The sequence below is a fragment of the Felis catus genome, chromosome E3, assembly GCF_018350175.1.
Source record: "Felis catus isolate Fca126 chromosome E3, F.catus_Fca126_mat1.0, whole genome shotgun sequence".
Lineage (NCBI taxonomy): Eukaryota > Metazoa > Chordata > Mammalia > Carnivora > Felidae > Felis > Felis catus.
In genome coordinates this window covers 9,864,042-9,881,276 of record NC_058383.1, presented here as the reverse complement: position 1 = coordinate 9,881,276, position 17,235 = coordinate 9,864,042, and the positions used below count along the sequence as shown (strand labels likewise).

Below are 17,235 nucleotides of genomic sequence, written 5' to 3'. Positions count from 1 at the left end.
GGGAGACAGAATCCAAAGCAGGCTCCAGGCTCTGAGCTGTCAGCACAGAGCCCAATGCGGGGCTCTAACCCACGAACCGTGAGATCATGACCTGAGCCGAAGTCAGACACTTAACCAACTGAGCCACCCAGGCACCCTGAAACATAACTTTAAAACAGTTCAATACAATCTACTAAAACTGAGAATTACACATACTTTATATATGTGCACCAAAAGATTTAATACAAGAATGTCCATGGTAGCATTATGCATAACAGCTCCAAGCTGGAAACCCAATGTCCCAACAAGAGGAGGAAAAAATTGTGGTATATTCATATAACAAAAATGAACACAACAAGAAAATGAAAGACTTGTTGCTACATGCAACAACATGGATGCATCTCACAAAGAAAATGGTGAGTGAAAGAAGCCAAATACCAAAGAAAACATATTCTGGTCTCCATTTATATATCAAGTTTTAAAAGGGAAAATTATATGGTGCTAATATTCAAGAAGGAAGGAATGGGGGCGCCTGGGTGGCGCAGTCGGTTGAGCGTCCGACTTCAGCCAGGTCACGATCTCACGGTCCGTGAGTTCGAGCCCCGCGTCAGGCTCTGGGCTGATGGCTCAGAGCCTGGAGCCTGTTTCCGATTCTGTGTCTCCCTCTCTCTGCCCCTCCCCCGTTCATGCTCTGTCTCTCTCTGTCCCAAAAACAAATAAACGTTGAAAAAAAAAAATTAAAAAAAAAAAAAAAAGAAGGAAGGAATGAGTATGAGAGGGCCTTCTGGGCATTGAAAATTTATTGGGGCACCTGGGTGGCTCAAGTGGTTAAGCGCCTGACTCTTGATCTCTGCTCAGGATATGATCTCATGGTTCTGGAGTTCGAGCCTGGCGTCAGGCTCTGCACTGATGACAAAGAGCCTGCTTGGGATTCTGTCTCTCCCTCTCACTGCCCCTCCCCAACTTGTGCTCTCGCTCTTTCAAAATAACAAAGTTAAAAAAATAAAAAGAAAATGATTTATTACTTGACCTGGGTGGTGGTTACATGGAGCTAAACACTCACAATACTTGTTTTTCTACATTAGACTCTGATTTAAAAAAATATTTTCAACATGGATCATATGGCACAGAATATATGATAAAAAAGGATGTTTTTCAAAAAAGCACACGTGATGACTCCATTTGTGTAACACAGACCAATTAATTCTGTGTATTATCTGTGTTTGCATATAGCACGAATGTTAACAGGTACTACGGGACAGAGACTGGGACACCCAGGTCAGGGGAATTTTATTTTAATGAACACCTTTTTGAAACCAGGAAATGCACTACTTGCAGCAGGTATTACAAATTCCAACCAAAAGAGTACACAGTAAAAAGTTCCCCTCCTACAGCAATAGTTATTCCCAGTTTTTAATAAAATCGGTCAGAATTATTCTATGCACTTTATAAGATTAAAGAAACCAGCAGCACAAACAACAGAGGATACCATAGACACAGTTCTGCACCTTGCTTTTGTCATGTATCTTTTAGATCATTCACATCAGCGCCTATTAAGGTACCTTATTCTTTTGGATAGTTACACAGTATTTCAACTTATGGAAATACTGTCATTCAACCCCCTCCCCCCCAGGCACATTTACATTGTTTCCAAGATTCTGCTATTAAAATGCTACAATCAACATCCTTGTATATGTTTTCCAGCGTATATGCAGAATTAACTCCGAAAAGCAAGGCTGCTGGACCAAGGGCACCTGCATCTCTAATACTGGTAATTACCTGCCACACTGCCCTCTAGAGAACTGTATGAATTGACACTCCCACCAGCACTGCACAAGAAGACCGTTTTCACAAATACTTTCATGACTTTTATTTTACATTTAAATCCTGTTTCTCCAATACAGGAAAATCCGCCCAAACTCACTCATAAGAGACACAAATACTACTCCTCACCTAACTGGTAAAAATCCAAAGCTATGACAACCTTCATCTATTGATTACTATGGAAAAATGGTGACTCATACGATGCTGATGGGAATGCTAAACGGTACATACTCTAAGAAGGGGAAGTTAACAATATCTAGCAAAACTACACATGCATTTAACCTTTGGCCTGGAAATCTATATTCTGGGGAAGCTATCTTAAAAGTGTAAAGGCCAAAGTGTGAAATGACACATGAACTAGAGCATTACCTGCAGCACCATCTGTCCCAGCATTAGATGGAAACAACCCAATGTTTGTCACCAAAGGGAAAGAGTAACTATGCAGGTGTAGAGGGAAAGACGAAGCAAGGCTCAAACTTGCACCTATCACTGCCTCAAAGGTTAGAAGGTGGGGTTTACAGATAGACATGGATTTGCATATGGTTTTGAGGGGAAACAAAAAAAAAAAAACAGTGGAAGGACGATCAGAAAGTAATAAAACAGGAAGGGAACAACATGGAGTAGAAAGAGGTGGCAACTGGACTTCTGAGTGTATTTTGCCTTATACGTTCTTCGGATGATTTAAGTATTTTATTTTACATAATTAAAAGCAAACTATATTCAACAATAAAAGAAATCCCTAAAACATTAACAGACACTGAATAAACCTTACCGTATATCAAGTTGGTGCTGTAAATGAGAACACTGAATTCACATTACTTTATAACACGTATTTTGATTGTATATTCCCCAGTACCCATACAAGAATATACACTAACAACAAAATGAGTCACAAGTAATTCTTAAGCTGGTTTGTCTTATTGTTTGTAATGGCACTGATATCATTATTTTGAAATCGTGTGTACTAGGGACCAATCAAGTAATCATGAAGCAACATTTTTTTGTATAAGAATACATAAAAATATAAAATCAAAGAAATTATGTAAAAAGTTCTGTAATCCTAAATCTGAATTTGAAATATCAGTACAAACTAACGATTGAGCATCCTCTTTCTAAAGGGTATGCATACCTTAATGGTCCTAGAGACTGTACCTACAAATATCATTTCCAACTCAAAGAAACCAAGGCTGTCTGAACAAAGAGACTTCAGTTTGAGTTGGAAATGTACACAAAGGATTTTTTTTTTTTTTAAGTTAAAAAGCACTGAAGTTATTTATCAAAAACTACTGGAGTAAGAGCACCTGTGTGGAGTCTGCTTGGGAGTTTCTCTCTCTGCCCCTCCCCCTCTCACGCTGTCTCACTCTCAAAATAAATAAACTTTAAAAAAATACTGTTTTTCACAAACTTGAAGGTTTGTGGCAACTCTTGCTTTTAGCAAGTCTATTGCTGCCATTTCCCCAACAGCATGTGCTCACTTCATGTCTCTGTCTCACATTTTGTAAGTCTTACAATATTTCCAACTCTTTATTATTATCCTATGTGTTATAATGACCTGTGATCAGTGATCCTCAATATTCTTACTGTAACTGTAACTGTCTTAGAACATCACAACCCATACCCGTGTAAGGTGGCAAACTGAACTGGTAAACGCATGTGTCCTGTTCCACCAACTGGCACTTCCCCCACCCTCTCTCTCCCTTTCCTCGGGCCTCCCTATTTGCCGAGATACAAAAGTATGGAAATCATACCAAGAACAAGCCTACAATGGCCTCTAAGTGTCCAAGTGAAAGGAAGAGTCGCATGTCTGACTTTCAAGCAAAAGCTACAAATGATCAAGCTGAGTGAGAAAGACAGGTCAAGAGCCGAGACACTGAAAGCTAGGCTTCTCATACCCAATAACCAAGGTGTGAACGCAAAGGAAAAGGTACTGAAGAAATCAGAAGTGCTACCCTAAGGAACACACAAATGATAAAGTGAGGAGGCCTTCTTGCTGAGATGGAGGAAGTCTCAGTGGGCTGGACAGAAGACCAAACCAGCCACAACATTCCCTTAAGCCAAAGCCTCATCCAGAGCAAGACCCAGCTCCCCAATTCAACGAAGGTTTAGAGGTGAGGAAGCCGAAGCAAAGTCTGAAGCCAGCAAGGCCAACTCAATGAGGTTTAAGGGAAGAAGCTGTCTGCACAACAAGGCAAAGCAGCAAGTGCTGATGGAGAAGCTGCAGCAAAGTTACCCAGAAGATCCAGCTGAGGTCATTAACGAAGGCGGCTCCACCAATCAACAGATTTTCAGTACAGAGAGCCTTACGTTGGAAGAGACCATCCAGGACTTCTGTAACTATAAAGTCGGTGCCTGGCTTCAAAGCTTCAAAGGACAGGCCGACTCTCTTGTCACGGGTGAATGCAGCTGGTGACTTCAAGTTGAAGCCAGTGCTCACTGACCGTTCTGAAAATCCTAGGGCCCTTAAGAATTATCCTAAATCTGCGCGTTGTGATGATTACGTGAGGAAAGTTACGTAAAGTGCTCAGCACAGGGCCTATCACAGAGTAGGTGCTCCAGGTAAAGGTTATTATTTAATATTCTTTGTATTCCCACGGCTGCTCTGGCTTAGGCCTTCATCTTTCATTTGTATTACCCTAAGAACCTTCTGGATTATCTTATCTCAAAAACGGTCTCCTCTCAAAAATCTTTCACACATGCCTTATTTTTTTTCTAGCTACTATATATAGGGTGTCCACTACTGACAGGCACTGTGATGGGCATTTTCCAAGCACTGCCCTCAATCTTTGTAATAATCTTTTGGAGATGAAAAGGTTTAAGTGACTTACCCGCCCAAGGCCCTATAGGGACTAAGAGTCAAGAGTCAAGATTGGAACGCAAGTCTGTCTGGTAGCAAAGCTTGCTCTGTTCCCTAGGCCACACTACTTCCTCTTACTAAGAAAGAATCGCAAATTTTTCTAAAAAAGAAATTTTTTTAATGACAATATTTTAAAAACTTTCACTAAATTCTCAATGACAATAGGGTGAATTTCTTTTCTAAGACCCAGTGCAATCGGGACTGAATCTACCTTTTCAATTAAATTAGTATTATTTATGGAATTCTTCATCCTTTTGTCTATTTATCTGCAATGCTGGCTGTTTTGTGCCACGTGCCCTGGCTTGCTTTCTGGGCTTTCTAGTCCATCCCTGGGTCTACCATTACCGTTCAAGGGTTTGTATCTTCTGTTTAGCTTAGAGGTAACCCCAACATCTGACAAACAGAAGGTGCCTAGTAAACACTGGCTAGTCAACTAATTAATGCTTGGAACGCATTTCTCCCATAGCACAGGATGAACGTACCTGAGAGAAACCTCGAGAAGAACTGTAAGAACTGGTAATGGCGTTGCGGCTGGAGCTAGGGATGCCACCTGTGTACGTGCTTGTCAAGGAGCTCATGGAAGAGGTGCGGGATCTCTTATTCAAGTGGTCATCTGAGCTCTGGGAATTGAGACCTCTTTTCAGAGAGCCAGGCCTAATACAAGAGAAAAGGACAGTGAGGTGCGCAAGGCAACGTTCTTTGAAGGCTTTCATCTGTGGCCATAAAATGTTTCTTAAATAAACTTAATAAAAAAGGATAAGGCTCTTAATATTACTGTCACCACTTCAGCTAAATATCTCTGACAAAGGCAGGAAGGGAAAGCCAAATATTTAAAAAGTGAAATGTAGGATTCCACTTAAATAATATTTTAGAAAAAAAAAATATTTTAGAAAATGCACCCTAATCTACAGTGACAAAAAGCAGATCAGTGGATGCCTGGGGATAGAGGCAGGACTGGAGGGAGGTGCTACTAAGGGGCACGGGGAAACTTGTGAAGGTGACGGTTATGTTTATTACCTCGATTGTGGCAATGGTTTAGCAGGTATATACATGTCAGAACTTATCAAACTGTACACTTTAGACAGGCACAGTTTATTATAAATGTCAATTATACTTCAACAAAGCTATTAAAAAAAAAATCAGAGTTAAGAGGAACCAACCAATTTTTCTAAGCTTCCAACCGAAACAAAAATTCTCTAAACATCTTTCTGTAAAATAGTCATCCAACCTTTGTTACAATGTAGACAACTCACGATCTCCTAGAGTGATGACTGTTAGCCACTCTTACACGGGATGGAGGAAATGTATTTCCCCTAAGGTCCACCTATTTCACCAGGGGAATCCCATCTGGAGCCAAACCAAGCAACTGTTTTCCTTCTTTTTTTCCATGCGACTGTCCTTGAGGTTCTTGAAGACCATTAGCCTCCCCTCCCTCATTTCCTTATTCTCCTTGAGATTTTTCTCCTTTGGGTTAGTACTTTGTACTTTTAAAACCCATTCATGTGCCACCGCCACCCCTTAACATCTTATAATTGCTTCACGTGGAATGAATGTCAGGTTGTGCTTATCTTCTCTTACCGTGTAGGACATCGAAGCAATGATCTGTAGGATCAATGATCTGTAGGACATCGAAGCACGGATGATCTGAACAGAATTAAAGGAAGCAGGACTGCCTCTCACCTGCTCCATGCTAATCTTTGTTCTTTCATCAGTACAGACTAGGAGCACATCCGCTCTTCTGACAGCCTTATCATACTACTAACTCAATAAGCATGTAAGTCACCCCAAGTACCTCACCAATTTCTAAGCCACTTTCCCTCCTATCCAATTCTTCCTTAAATATACTTCAACTCACACGTACAAACTTAACATTTATCTTAAATTCCACACTGTTGCATTTTATCCATCGCACAAACCTGTTTACATATGTGGTTAAATACATTTACAAACTCTTAGCCTTACCATATTTTATCCATAGTAATGAAAAAATATTAGAAGAAATTAGATGATACTGTGGCACATTACTCAAAATGTTCCTCTCCAATTTCAAAGATTTGAACCTGAATTAATAAAGCATCACAAAAAAGCACAGAGTAAAATCTACAGGAAAACAGCTCTGAGGGTTCCCTTTCCCCAACAGTCTATCTCATTCAGATAAGAGTCTCACTTACTTAGGCACAAAAGCAGCAGGAACTCCATTAGCCACCAGGGGCTCAAATGCTGAATGTCCACTCCCACTGCTATCATGGCGCCTGTGACAAATCAAAAAACCCTCAATTAAATGAAATGACTGTTTGTTTGCTTTTTTTTTCTTAGAGTATCTTCTCATATTCCTGGAACCTTATACTATTTCCATGGCATATAAGTTCCACGCTAGATAAGGAAAAGTTGCTTCAAATCCTAAAGATTCTGAAAGGCAAATTTATTCTAAGATTGTCCTCATAGCAAGGGAAGTATAAACATGCTTCAAAACCTTTTGACCTTATTAAGGTGTATCAATTAATTGCTAACTTCTCTCCAAAGTTTTACAATCACAAATTTGATACTCTACCATCCACAGATTAAAAACAAAAAACCAATGAACACTTTAGGGACCAACCCACACATCGCATAGTGTTCTAAAGGTTAATATGGCAAATCCGTTAGGGAAAAATGTCATATAACACACATAAGAAGGACCTATGCATGGTGCCCATAATCACCGCTTACTCCAAGTGTGAGAAAGATAACAGGGTCTTCAGTTATATAGGCTCATGGGGTGAAGAAAAATTATAACTGGAGAACAAGGGAGACCTACTGGGAATATAAAAAAAAAAAAGAGTCCTTCTCCTACCTCCAACCCCCACTCACCACCCCTGCTTAGCCTAGCTAACATTAGTTCAAAGTGCTCACTTGTAAATCATCTCTCCATCATCAGATCTTCCCACATCACATAAAACACTTCCACTTATTAATATTTCCCTACCTAATTTTCCACTGGCAGTATCAAAGATGGCCATCTTTGAACTTGTAGGAGATGAAAAATCTAGTCTAGGTAATAGAAACAATATATTTAACAAGTATGGGGTCCACTGTCTCCTCAGAGTGCTTCCTTGTCTAATATAAAGAACACCCCCCTTCTAATTAGTCTGTTAGATCCACTCTGTTGTTTCTTCTTCTTTTTTTTTTTTTAACCTCTAGACACAATCTAGAATTCCTCATCTTCTTATCCAAGTCCCATGGGAACTCCATCTTGCTCGCTGCCCTATCCACAGTACCTGGAGTAGGCCCTGGCAAAAAGAAGGTGCTCAATCTGTTGAATTAAAAGACTGGAATCCTGAACTGATTCTTGGAAAGCCATAAGCAGTTCTGCATCCTAACTAGTGACTTCAGCCTCGACTCTTTCCACACTCAGGAGATAGACTGTTTATTCCATTTTCATTAAGATATCAGAAATCAAACAATGAAATTGGTTTTACTCTCATTACTGATAAATCTACCATATTCCAGTCTTCACCCTTCTCTGCTAAATGTTTCTTCAGCAAAAGTAAGACATTTGAAATGGGGGTTACCCAAATAACTGAACAACACAAGCTGGTGAGGGAAAGATTGTTAGCATTCTCTCTAAAAAATAAGATTCAGCACATTTGTATCCAAAGTATGAGGCTAACATGGCTAATAGCTGTCAGCTTATCTCTGGCACTTATGGAAAAGGTAAATTATAAAGCTTAACTTGTATCTTAGAAAACTAAGAACATTAAAGCCCTTGTTACCAAGCTCTTCCACAGAAGCCAAAGAAGCCTACTATAAATATAAAGCTCACAAACTGGAGTTGGCCTTTGTATCTTTTTGGCAATGATCTGTATTTCAACAAATCACAGGAGCCCATGTGGGAGGCCTGTTTAATACTCTGCTGGGCTGGTTACCTTCTTTTATTTTCCTGGCTATCAAAAAATATTTGGTCTTCTTCCTCCACCGTCCTTTTCTTTCTCTCCTTGAGGGCACTCAGTACAGTTTCCTTTGCACATGGGTCTGGGGCATTATTTGATGGTGAGGACAGTGTGGAGTTGATTATCTGCTCTGGTCTGTAAGGAAAGATAATATTCTAGCATCAACACATTTTAATAACCATGTCAGGGACAGTAGAGTGGCTCAGTTGGTTAAGCTTCTGTCTTGGCTCAGGGCATGATCTCACGGTTCGTGGGCTTGAGCCCTACACATCGAGCTCTCTGCTGTCAGCACATAGCCTGCTTCAGATCCTCTGTCCCTGTCTCTCTCTGCCCGCCCCCCCCCCCCCATTCACTCTCTTTAAAAAATAAATGAACGTTAAAAAAATAAATAATCATGCCATACAGCACAGACTTCAGCCGCTGGAAATCAGAAGCTAACCGATAAGCAAACGTATACACTGATAGAAACTGCCCCTAGCAATTAAAGCTACAGCCTAAGGCCAAAACAAAACAAACATAAAAAACTGTTCAAGGACCAGATTTAGGGATTTCTCATTCAAATAAGCAGTTTCTTCCCTTTTATGCTTTACATTTGTTTTATCAGAGGAGTAGCTATAGAAGAATAAGTGGAAATAAATCGGAGTTCATTCTGCCAGCAGTAATACTCACATTGGCGAACGAGCCAATTTACTATCCGGAGGAGCAATCCTCACTGTCACTGGGCTGCACACCATTTTGGAATTACGAGCAGATAGCACAGTCTTCTTGTGATAACCATTCCAGCACACTGTAGGAAGTACCCCCAGAAGGGAATATTGGGCCTGCTGGATTGGGTATCGTCTTCGAGGTGTTATGACAAACCGGTTTGATAAAGTCCCACAATCCCTATGGAGAATGGGAGACACACTACAGAATCAAAGAAGCTTAAAAGAATGGCAGAAAACGCAGACTCCTAAAGCATCACGTGGGTTCGGTTATTTTCCAGAGAGCTCAGACCGCTTTTTGAGCCACACAAAACAGCATTTTTATGGCAACGTTCCCCCATTCCATCTAAGGGTGGCAAGTGGCAGCTGTTGAACAGCTGTCCCTACAATGGACTTCAACAATTTTGAGAGGGAAATTGAAAACCCTGCCCACACAAGGAAAACTACAATGGAAGGAAAGTGCATGTTAGGGCATGCCAGGCGGCACTTTTCAAGAATTCTCAAAGCATTTCAGTTTTTTATGCTGAGTCATAAGTAATATACACCCAAAGTCAAACATTTTCACCACCTAAAGTCGATCTTTCAACTACATGTGTTTATCCATAATCTAATATTTTCACCAAAGTTTTGGACTTCCTTGTGTCACTCAGCTATTGGGACTAAACGGAAATGCCTCTTTGATATTTATCATCAAATTTTATCAAAGAGGGGTCTCCTGGGAACACCGCTTTGATGTACTTCTCTTACTGGTCGAAAGGACAAAATGTAACAAAATATACGATCTAAACTATTCTTGAAAGAACAAGATATTTTCACCAGAAGTGGGATATTTTAGTAGCTTATTAAGTATCCTGCTAAATCCATGCCGTATTAAAATTAAGTTTTAAAAACTGTAAGGAAGGAAACAGCTCTGCCATCACATCTCATCCCAGAGGTTCAAGGAGGGCAGGAGGCGGCTGACACACACCAAGGTGTTTAAAGAGGACAAAGCGACACAGAATCCACTTTGACTTAACGAAAAAGAAAATCGGACTTAAAAGTTAAGCCCTCAATTCAAAGCTGGTCGACAAAGAGGAGGGTCTGGGGAAGGTGAGCGTATCTTACCGGTGGGAAGGCCTCCTCGAGGGTCGGAGAAGAGGAGTGGGGAGAGAAGGGTGAATGTGGTGAGCGCGATGCGCCGAGTGCGCTGGCGACGCGGCGCGCGCGGACGCGCAGCGGCGGCCAGGCCTCTCCAGCAGGTCCCTGGCCTCCGGGGCGGGGACAGGCTGCGGGGGGCCGGGCTTGCCCAGGTAACTGCCCATGAGGAGCAGTTCGGCCGGGTCGGGTCCTTCGAGCGGGCTCCGCGGCTCTAGGAGACTTCCGTTCACCGCCGACTTGGCCGGAGGCGAAGCGTGCAGTGCTCGCTGACGCCGCGCGCTCCGAACGAGCGAGGAGAGGGCGCGCGAACCTCGGGGCTCGCGGCTCAGTCCCCACCAGGCCGCGGTGGCCCCCACGGCCAGCCAGGCCAGCGCCGCCGCCGCCGGCACCAGGTACAGCACGAGGCCGAACAGCGACAAGCCAAGGAGCGCCGCCCCGGCCGACCCACCGCAGCCCCCGCTCCGGCCCCGGCCGTCCCTGGCGCTCGCTATCGGCCGCCGCCGCTCCCCTCCGCCAGCCGCCGCAGCCGCCGGAGACATCGCGGCTCCGCGCCGCGGAGAAGACTTAAATATCCCAGCGTGCACCGCGCCGCGCGCCGCGTCATCGCGCGCCGGCTGCGTCACTGCGCGCGCGACCCGGACGCGCGACCGCCGCGGGCAACGCCGCTGCTGCCCGGCAACGCGCTAGACCCGACCCAGCTCGGCAAAGGCGGTCTCGCAGAAACGCGGTGCTCGTCTTCTGGCGGGTTCCGCGCGTCCACCGCACCGCACCGCACCCCACCCATACCGAGGTGAGCCTGTGGAAGAGTCGCGTTAAGAATAAAAGCTCCGGAAAGCGACGTGATGTTTGATCCATGTTATTTTCTAGGGGACTAACGTCCCCGGAACAGTGTTACCAGAGGTAGTGAGTTTTTTCAGTTGCCCTGTTTACTGCCCAAGGGGGTTTATTTCTACAGCAACACTGAAATGCAAGACCAACCCAAACCAACCACCCTTGTTAAATGTGCATCTAATTCTAATAAATTCCCGCTCAAGCAGTCTAACAAAGAGTCTAACAGATTGCGGATCAAACCTTAAGCTGCGACCTGAGTCGGAGTTGCTGCCGTACAAATTGTTTCAGTGGTACAGTTATCTACCAAATTTCACATCGGGTCCAGAATCGGGGAGATTTTGCGGATTTGTGATCAATTTACCTATGTTAAATGTGGTGGTCTTAGAAAGTGGGCTCGTGGTTGTCGAGGGCTGGGGAGTGTGTTGGGGATCGGAAAATGGAGACTGCTAAAAAGTAGAGTTTTCTTTTTGAAGGGCAACAAAACTTTTAAAATTAGATTATGGTGATTGTTGCAGAATCCTGTGAATTGTATGGCATGTGAATTGTATCTTAATAAAACCGCTGAAAACAAAACAAAGAAACCTTTAGTGGTCTGCCAATTCAGATTTTGAACTAGCTGAGCTTCCTGGACCATTCATTCACTCCACTGCTAATCTGCACTGAAGAGATGAAAGGGGAAAAGCCAGGGTCTCTGATCTCTACAAGCCTTCTCTTTAGTAGAGAAGAAATAGGTGTAAGTAGAAAGCTACAATTCAGTGTGGCCAGTGTGGTAACAGACGCACAAAAGAGAGAGGGAATGATAAAGAAGTAGGTAGGCTGGGAGGTGTTACTGGAGGGGAGAGAACTGGCTAAAGCAAGTTCAAGGCAAATACGGGAGCACTGTGCAGAGGCACAGAGATGGAAAGGAGTATGATACAACAGTCTCCGAACAGTTCAATGTGGCTGGAGACTGGGAAGTTTGAGGGAATGAAGAGGTTGGAAAGATAGGCAGGACTCGGTAAAGATGCCTCTGGAGCAATTTGAAGAGATGAGAAAGGCACGCAGTTCTCCCCAACCCACTGCAAGGGCAATTCGGCTTCTGTTTGATTTCACATAAGACTTCATTTGACAAGCAAAGGGATGGGCTGTTATTTAGGAACAAATGTCAATAGCAGCAGCGGAATGGCGGGACAAAAGCCAAGCTGCAGTGAGTTAAACAATGAAATGGAAGACGAGGAAATGGAGGCAGTGACTGCAGACTTACCATTCAAGAACTGGGATACTAAGGAAAAAGAAAGTATCTAGCTCAGCAAGGGTCCTTTAAATTATCATATATTACTGGAATTCAGAGGAAGAGCCAGACATAAAAGCCATCAGTGTATACATGTTGGGAGACTAAGATTACTTTGGAATTAATGTAGATCGAGAGAGGTCTGAGACCTGAGCCCCAGGGCACGCCAGTGTTTTCAAGTCGAAGAAATGGACACACAAAACCTGCAAATCATTTAGTAAAATACAGATAAGTATGACTACATTAAAATGTTAACACTCCTGTATGGGAAAAGACAACACAGGTGCCAAAAGAGAAGCTAATTAAGACAGAGAAAAAAACCACTCTCATATAAGCAAATAAACCTCATATAAAAAAACATATAAATGAAATTTATAAGGAATCAGTAACAAAAAGACTCAAATGTAAAAAAGTACAAGTGATATAAAAATTAATTCATTGAATAGGAAACCCAAATAGTAATAAGTAAATATATATGTACATGTATACATACGTGTATATATATGTATACATACATGTTTAACCTCACTAGTAATCCAGGAAGGCTTTACGGTAGTAAAAATTTTGCATTCCTTTGCTCAAGGAGAAAGATTTAATGGTTCAACAAGATCAAATTGTGGCAAGAATGTGGAACAAATGGAACTTACATACTGTTTGTGGATTCGTAAAACTATGATTTGGAGAGCAATTTGGCAATATCTAGTAAGAGTGAAGAAACAGGTACCTCCTAACTGTGCAGTTCCACTTCTGGGTACAAAGACAGCCATTGCAGCAGCATTTGCGTTACCGGCAATCTGAACAACCCTAAACGTCTAATGCCCACCAACCCAAGAACAGATGGACAGTGTATAATTCATATCATAAAATACTATAAAGGCCGCTGAAAAATTAACCACCTTTCTAGCCATAATTAAGTGATTCCAGGCCAGTCCTCCCACCATAAACAACTATAAAAATGGACAAAATTTATGAGGCAACTACTGTCAGACAGAGAACAACAGAAAGCTCAAGACTGATCCCTGAGAGGACGCTCCTGAGTGAGCCTTGAAAATCACCTAGTTCCTCTACTTGGGGACAATTTCCCAAGTTCAGTGCAGACAGCTAGAGTAGGGCTGAGGAGGCAAAAATCAGACTTCAGGATTGCTCAAATTGCTGGAAACCACTGGGGAGAGCAAGAGAAAGGAGGATGTCATGCAGACAGGGAGTTCCAGAAGTCTTTGTGGGAGTTCCCCAAAAATCTGTGGCTGAAGGCTGGAGTGATGGTTAATTTTATGTCTCAACTTGACTGGGGCTCAGTGTGCCCAGATATTTGGTTAAAGATTATTTTGGGGATGCCTGTGAGAGTATTTCTGGATGAGATTAACATTTGAATTGGTATACTAAGTAAAGAAGATTCCCCTTCCACAGGGGAATTGGTTGGTAAGCCTCAACCAATCTGTTGAAGACCTGAATAGAACAAAAGGCCTGGGTAAGAATTCTTTCTGCCTGGCTTTGAGTTGGAACGTCTGTCTTCTCTCCCCTACTTTCAGACTTGAACTTGGAACTCACTATCAGTTCTTCTGCTTCTTAGGCCTTTGGCCTTGGACTGAAACTATGCCCTTGGCTCTCCTGGGTCCCCCCAGCTTGTTGACTATAGATCTTGGGACTTCTCAGCCAATTCCTAATAATACTGTGTGTGTATGTGTGTGTGTGTGTGTGTGTGTGTGTGTGTGTGCGCGCGCGTGTATCCATCCTATTGGCTCTGTTTCTCTGGAAAACCCTGAATAATATAGTTGGGCTGTATATGCACAGAGAGACCACCTGAGGATTACCAGAAAGCAAAGCACTAAATGGGTTAAGATTATAACGAAATACTAGACTTAGAGCAATCCTGGGGTAAGAGCATTGCCAGGGGAGTTCTGGCCCTACCAAAATGGAGAGATCTCATAAATGCATTTTTAACATCCTTGGCATCCAGCTGAAACAGCAGAAAGGCTACAACTTGAGGTAAGGACCACAGTCTAGAGTAAGACCTACTCTAGGTCTGCCTTAATAAATTCTAAAATCAAACCATGACAAGATCCACAAGCAATGAGTTTGGAGGTTGAGTCTCACCAAGTTAGTGGGGCCGTATCTGTAAAAACAAAACAAAAAACCAAGTGTAAACAAGTATAAGGTCATTAGCCAGTAATTACACTACCTGCCAAAACAAGAATCCATATATCTCATGGAGAGATAAGAGACTCCAGAGTATTGTTGACAGCATACAATATTCAATGAAAAGCCATTGAGACACACAAAGAAACAAAACAATGAGATCCATAGTCAAGAAAGAAAAAAAGCAGTATATAGAAATGAACCCAAGATGGTCTAAATGTTAGATTTAGCCAACCAAGATCTTAAAGTAACTATTATAAATACACCCAAAGAATTAAAGGAAAGTATGGTCTTAATGAGTAAACAGATAAGGAATCTGCAGAGAAATGGAAATTATAAGGAAGAAACTAACAGAAATACTAAAACTAAGCAATAATTGAAATTTTTTACCAGATAAGCTTAACATCAGATTGGAGACAGCAAAATGAAGTCAGTGGACTTAAAGACAGATCAGTAGAACTGATCTCATAATGAAGAGACCTTCCAGGACCTATGAAACAATATCAAATAGTCTACATATGTTGTGTAACTGGACTGTAACAAGGAAAAGAGACTGGGGCAGGAGGAAATATTTAAAAGATAATGTCTGAATTTCCCAAATGTGATGAAAATTGTAACATAAAGATCCATGAAGTTGAACAAACTACAAAGCAACTAAGAGAATAACACAGCTTCCCATCAGAAACAAGGTAGGCTAGAAGATGACTAAGTTTCTTTTAAATGCTAGGGGTGTATTAGGAAGGTGCTGCCGCAGTGATGGGAAATAATCAGCCTTATACTGAGTACTGCTCTGGACCTACCTTATAAATCATTAAAGCAAAACCTAAAAGGATCAAACTGTTTTCAAGGATCTTAACTGCATCCCAAAATGAAGTTTAAGAAATGTACAGGGATAAAAAAATGACCAGTACTCAACATGATAAAATTCACAGTGTCTAGCATCCAAACAAAGATCATCAGGAATATAAACAAGCAGGAAAACACGACTCACCAAGAGAAGAGTCATCAATCAGAACTGACCCAGAACTGACACACATGTTAAAATTATCAGAGGACAATGAAAGTTGTTTTAACTGTATTCCATATGTTCAAAAAGATAACTACAGATATGGAAAAATATAAGAAATAATGGCCTCAAACTTCCCAGATATAATGAAAAATATACACCCACACATCTGAAGCTCAACCTCAAGTACAAGAAACAAAGAGAACTATAACAAGTCACATGGTAATGTCACATCATAACCAAATTGTTCAAAACCAGTGCCACAGGTAAGACCCTAAAGACAGCTAGAGATAGAACACATGTTACTTACAGAGGTACAAAGATAAAGATAATAACCAAATTTCTTGTTGCAAACAATGCAAGAGAGAAGACAGGAGAGTAACAACATCAAAGTACTAAGAGAAAAAACTAAATCTAGAGTGATATATATACCTGGTGAAAATATCTTTTTTTTTAAATTTTTTTTTGGGGCGCCTGGGTGGTGCAGTTGGTTAAGCATCCGACTTCAGCCAGGTCACGATCTCGCGGTCCGGGAGTTCGAGCCCCGCGTCAGGCTCTGGGCTGATGGCTCAGAGCCTGGAGCCTGTTTCCGATTCTGTGTCTCCCTCTCTCTCTGCCCCTCCCCCGTTCATGCTCTGTCTCTCTCTGTCCCAAAAATAAATAAACGTTGAAAAAAAAATTAAAAAAAAAAAAAAAAGGTTTACATCAATGAAACAAATGCTGAATCAAAAAAAAAAAAAACTGCAATTTTAAAGTGGTGGAAAGCTTTGTAATGTTTTTACTTGCCCTTCTCCCACCTACTCTCCATCTTGGCAGTAATCTTCAAGACAGAAACCTGCATTCCTAGTGTGGGAACCTGGTTCCTGGTTCCACAGAGCACAGCAGACCTTATTTGCAAATTACTATGTATATCTGCTCTATATGGGGGCTACCTGAGGGAATGATGCAGGAACTCATCTCTATTTTGCCAAACTTGGAACTCATTCAGGCTGGAAAAACAGCGGGCACTGCTTGAAAACATTGCAAAGGAAACAAGCAACCACAGATGCATGGGGCAAAAGGTTACAGTTGAGACACACAATGAACCACTGTTATGGACTGAATTTTGTTCCCCCCAAATTTATATGCTGTACCCCAATCCTCAATGTGGCTCTATTTGGAGACAGGTTCCTTAAAGAGGTAATTAAATTTCATTGAGGTCATATGGGTGGAGCCCTAATCCAGCATGACCAGTGTCCTTATAAGAAGAGGTAGAGACCCCAGGGATGTCTGTGTACAAAGACCATGTAAGAACAGAGCCAGAAGACAGACAACTGCAACCAAGAGGATTCAGGAGAAGCCAGCCCTACCAACACATTGATCTTGGACTTTCAGCATCCAACAACTGTGTAAAAATTAATTTCTATTGTTTAAGCCATCCAGTCTGTGGTATTTTGTTATGGCAATCCCCTAACAGACTAATACAGACTGACTAAAGTATGGGAGGGAAATTGTGGGAGTTTCTATGGGAAATCAGGGCATTCATAACCACCCATGTATAACAGAGGATTTAGAAGGCCACATGC

General features: G+C 41.9%; 1 protein-coding gene across 3 annotated transcripts in view; it reads right to left on the bottom strand.

Annotated features, from left to right (window-relative positions):
• The window catches only part of POM121C (POM121 transmembrane nucleoporin C), a 53,812-nt gene that overhangs the window by 15,470 nt on the left and 21,107 nt on the right, over positions 1–17,235 (bottom strand). For 2 of the 3 annotated variants that reach the window (XM_023246876.2, XM_045048044.1), the window contains exons 2-5: positions 9,256–9,471; positions 8,563–8,721; positions 6,829–6,909; positions 5,140–5,311 (exon numbers count right to left, since the gene is read on the bottom strand). In XM_023246876.2, coding sequence (XP_023102644.2) covers positions 5,140–5,311; positions 6,829–6,909; positions 8,563–8,721; positions 9,256–9,320 — 477 coding nt within the window. In that variant the 5' untranslated portion in view covers positions 9,321–9,471. Of the gene's footprint in view, positions 1–5,139; positions 5,312–6,828; positions 6,910–8,562; positions 8,722–9,255; positions 9,472–10,394; positions 10,982–17,235 lie in introns of those variants that run through there. The other variant, XM_023246875.2, reaches the window with a different exon arrangement.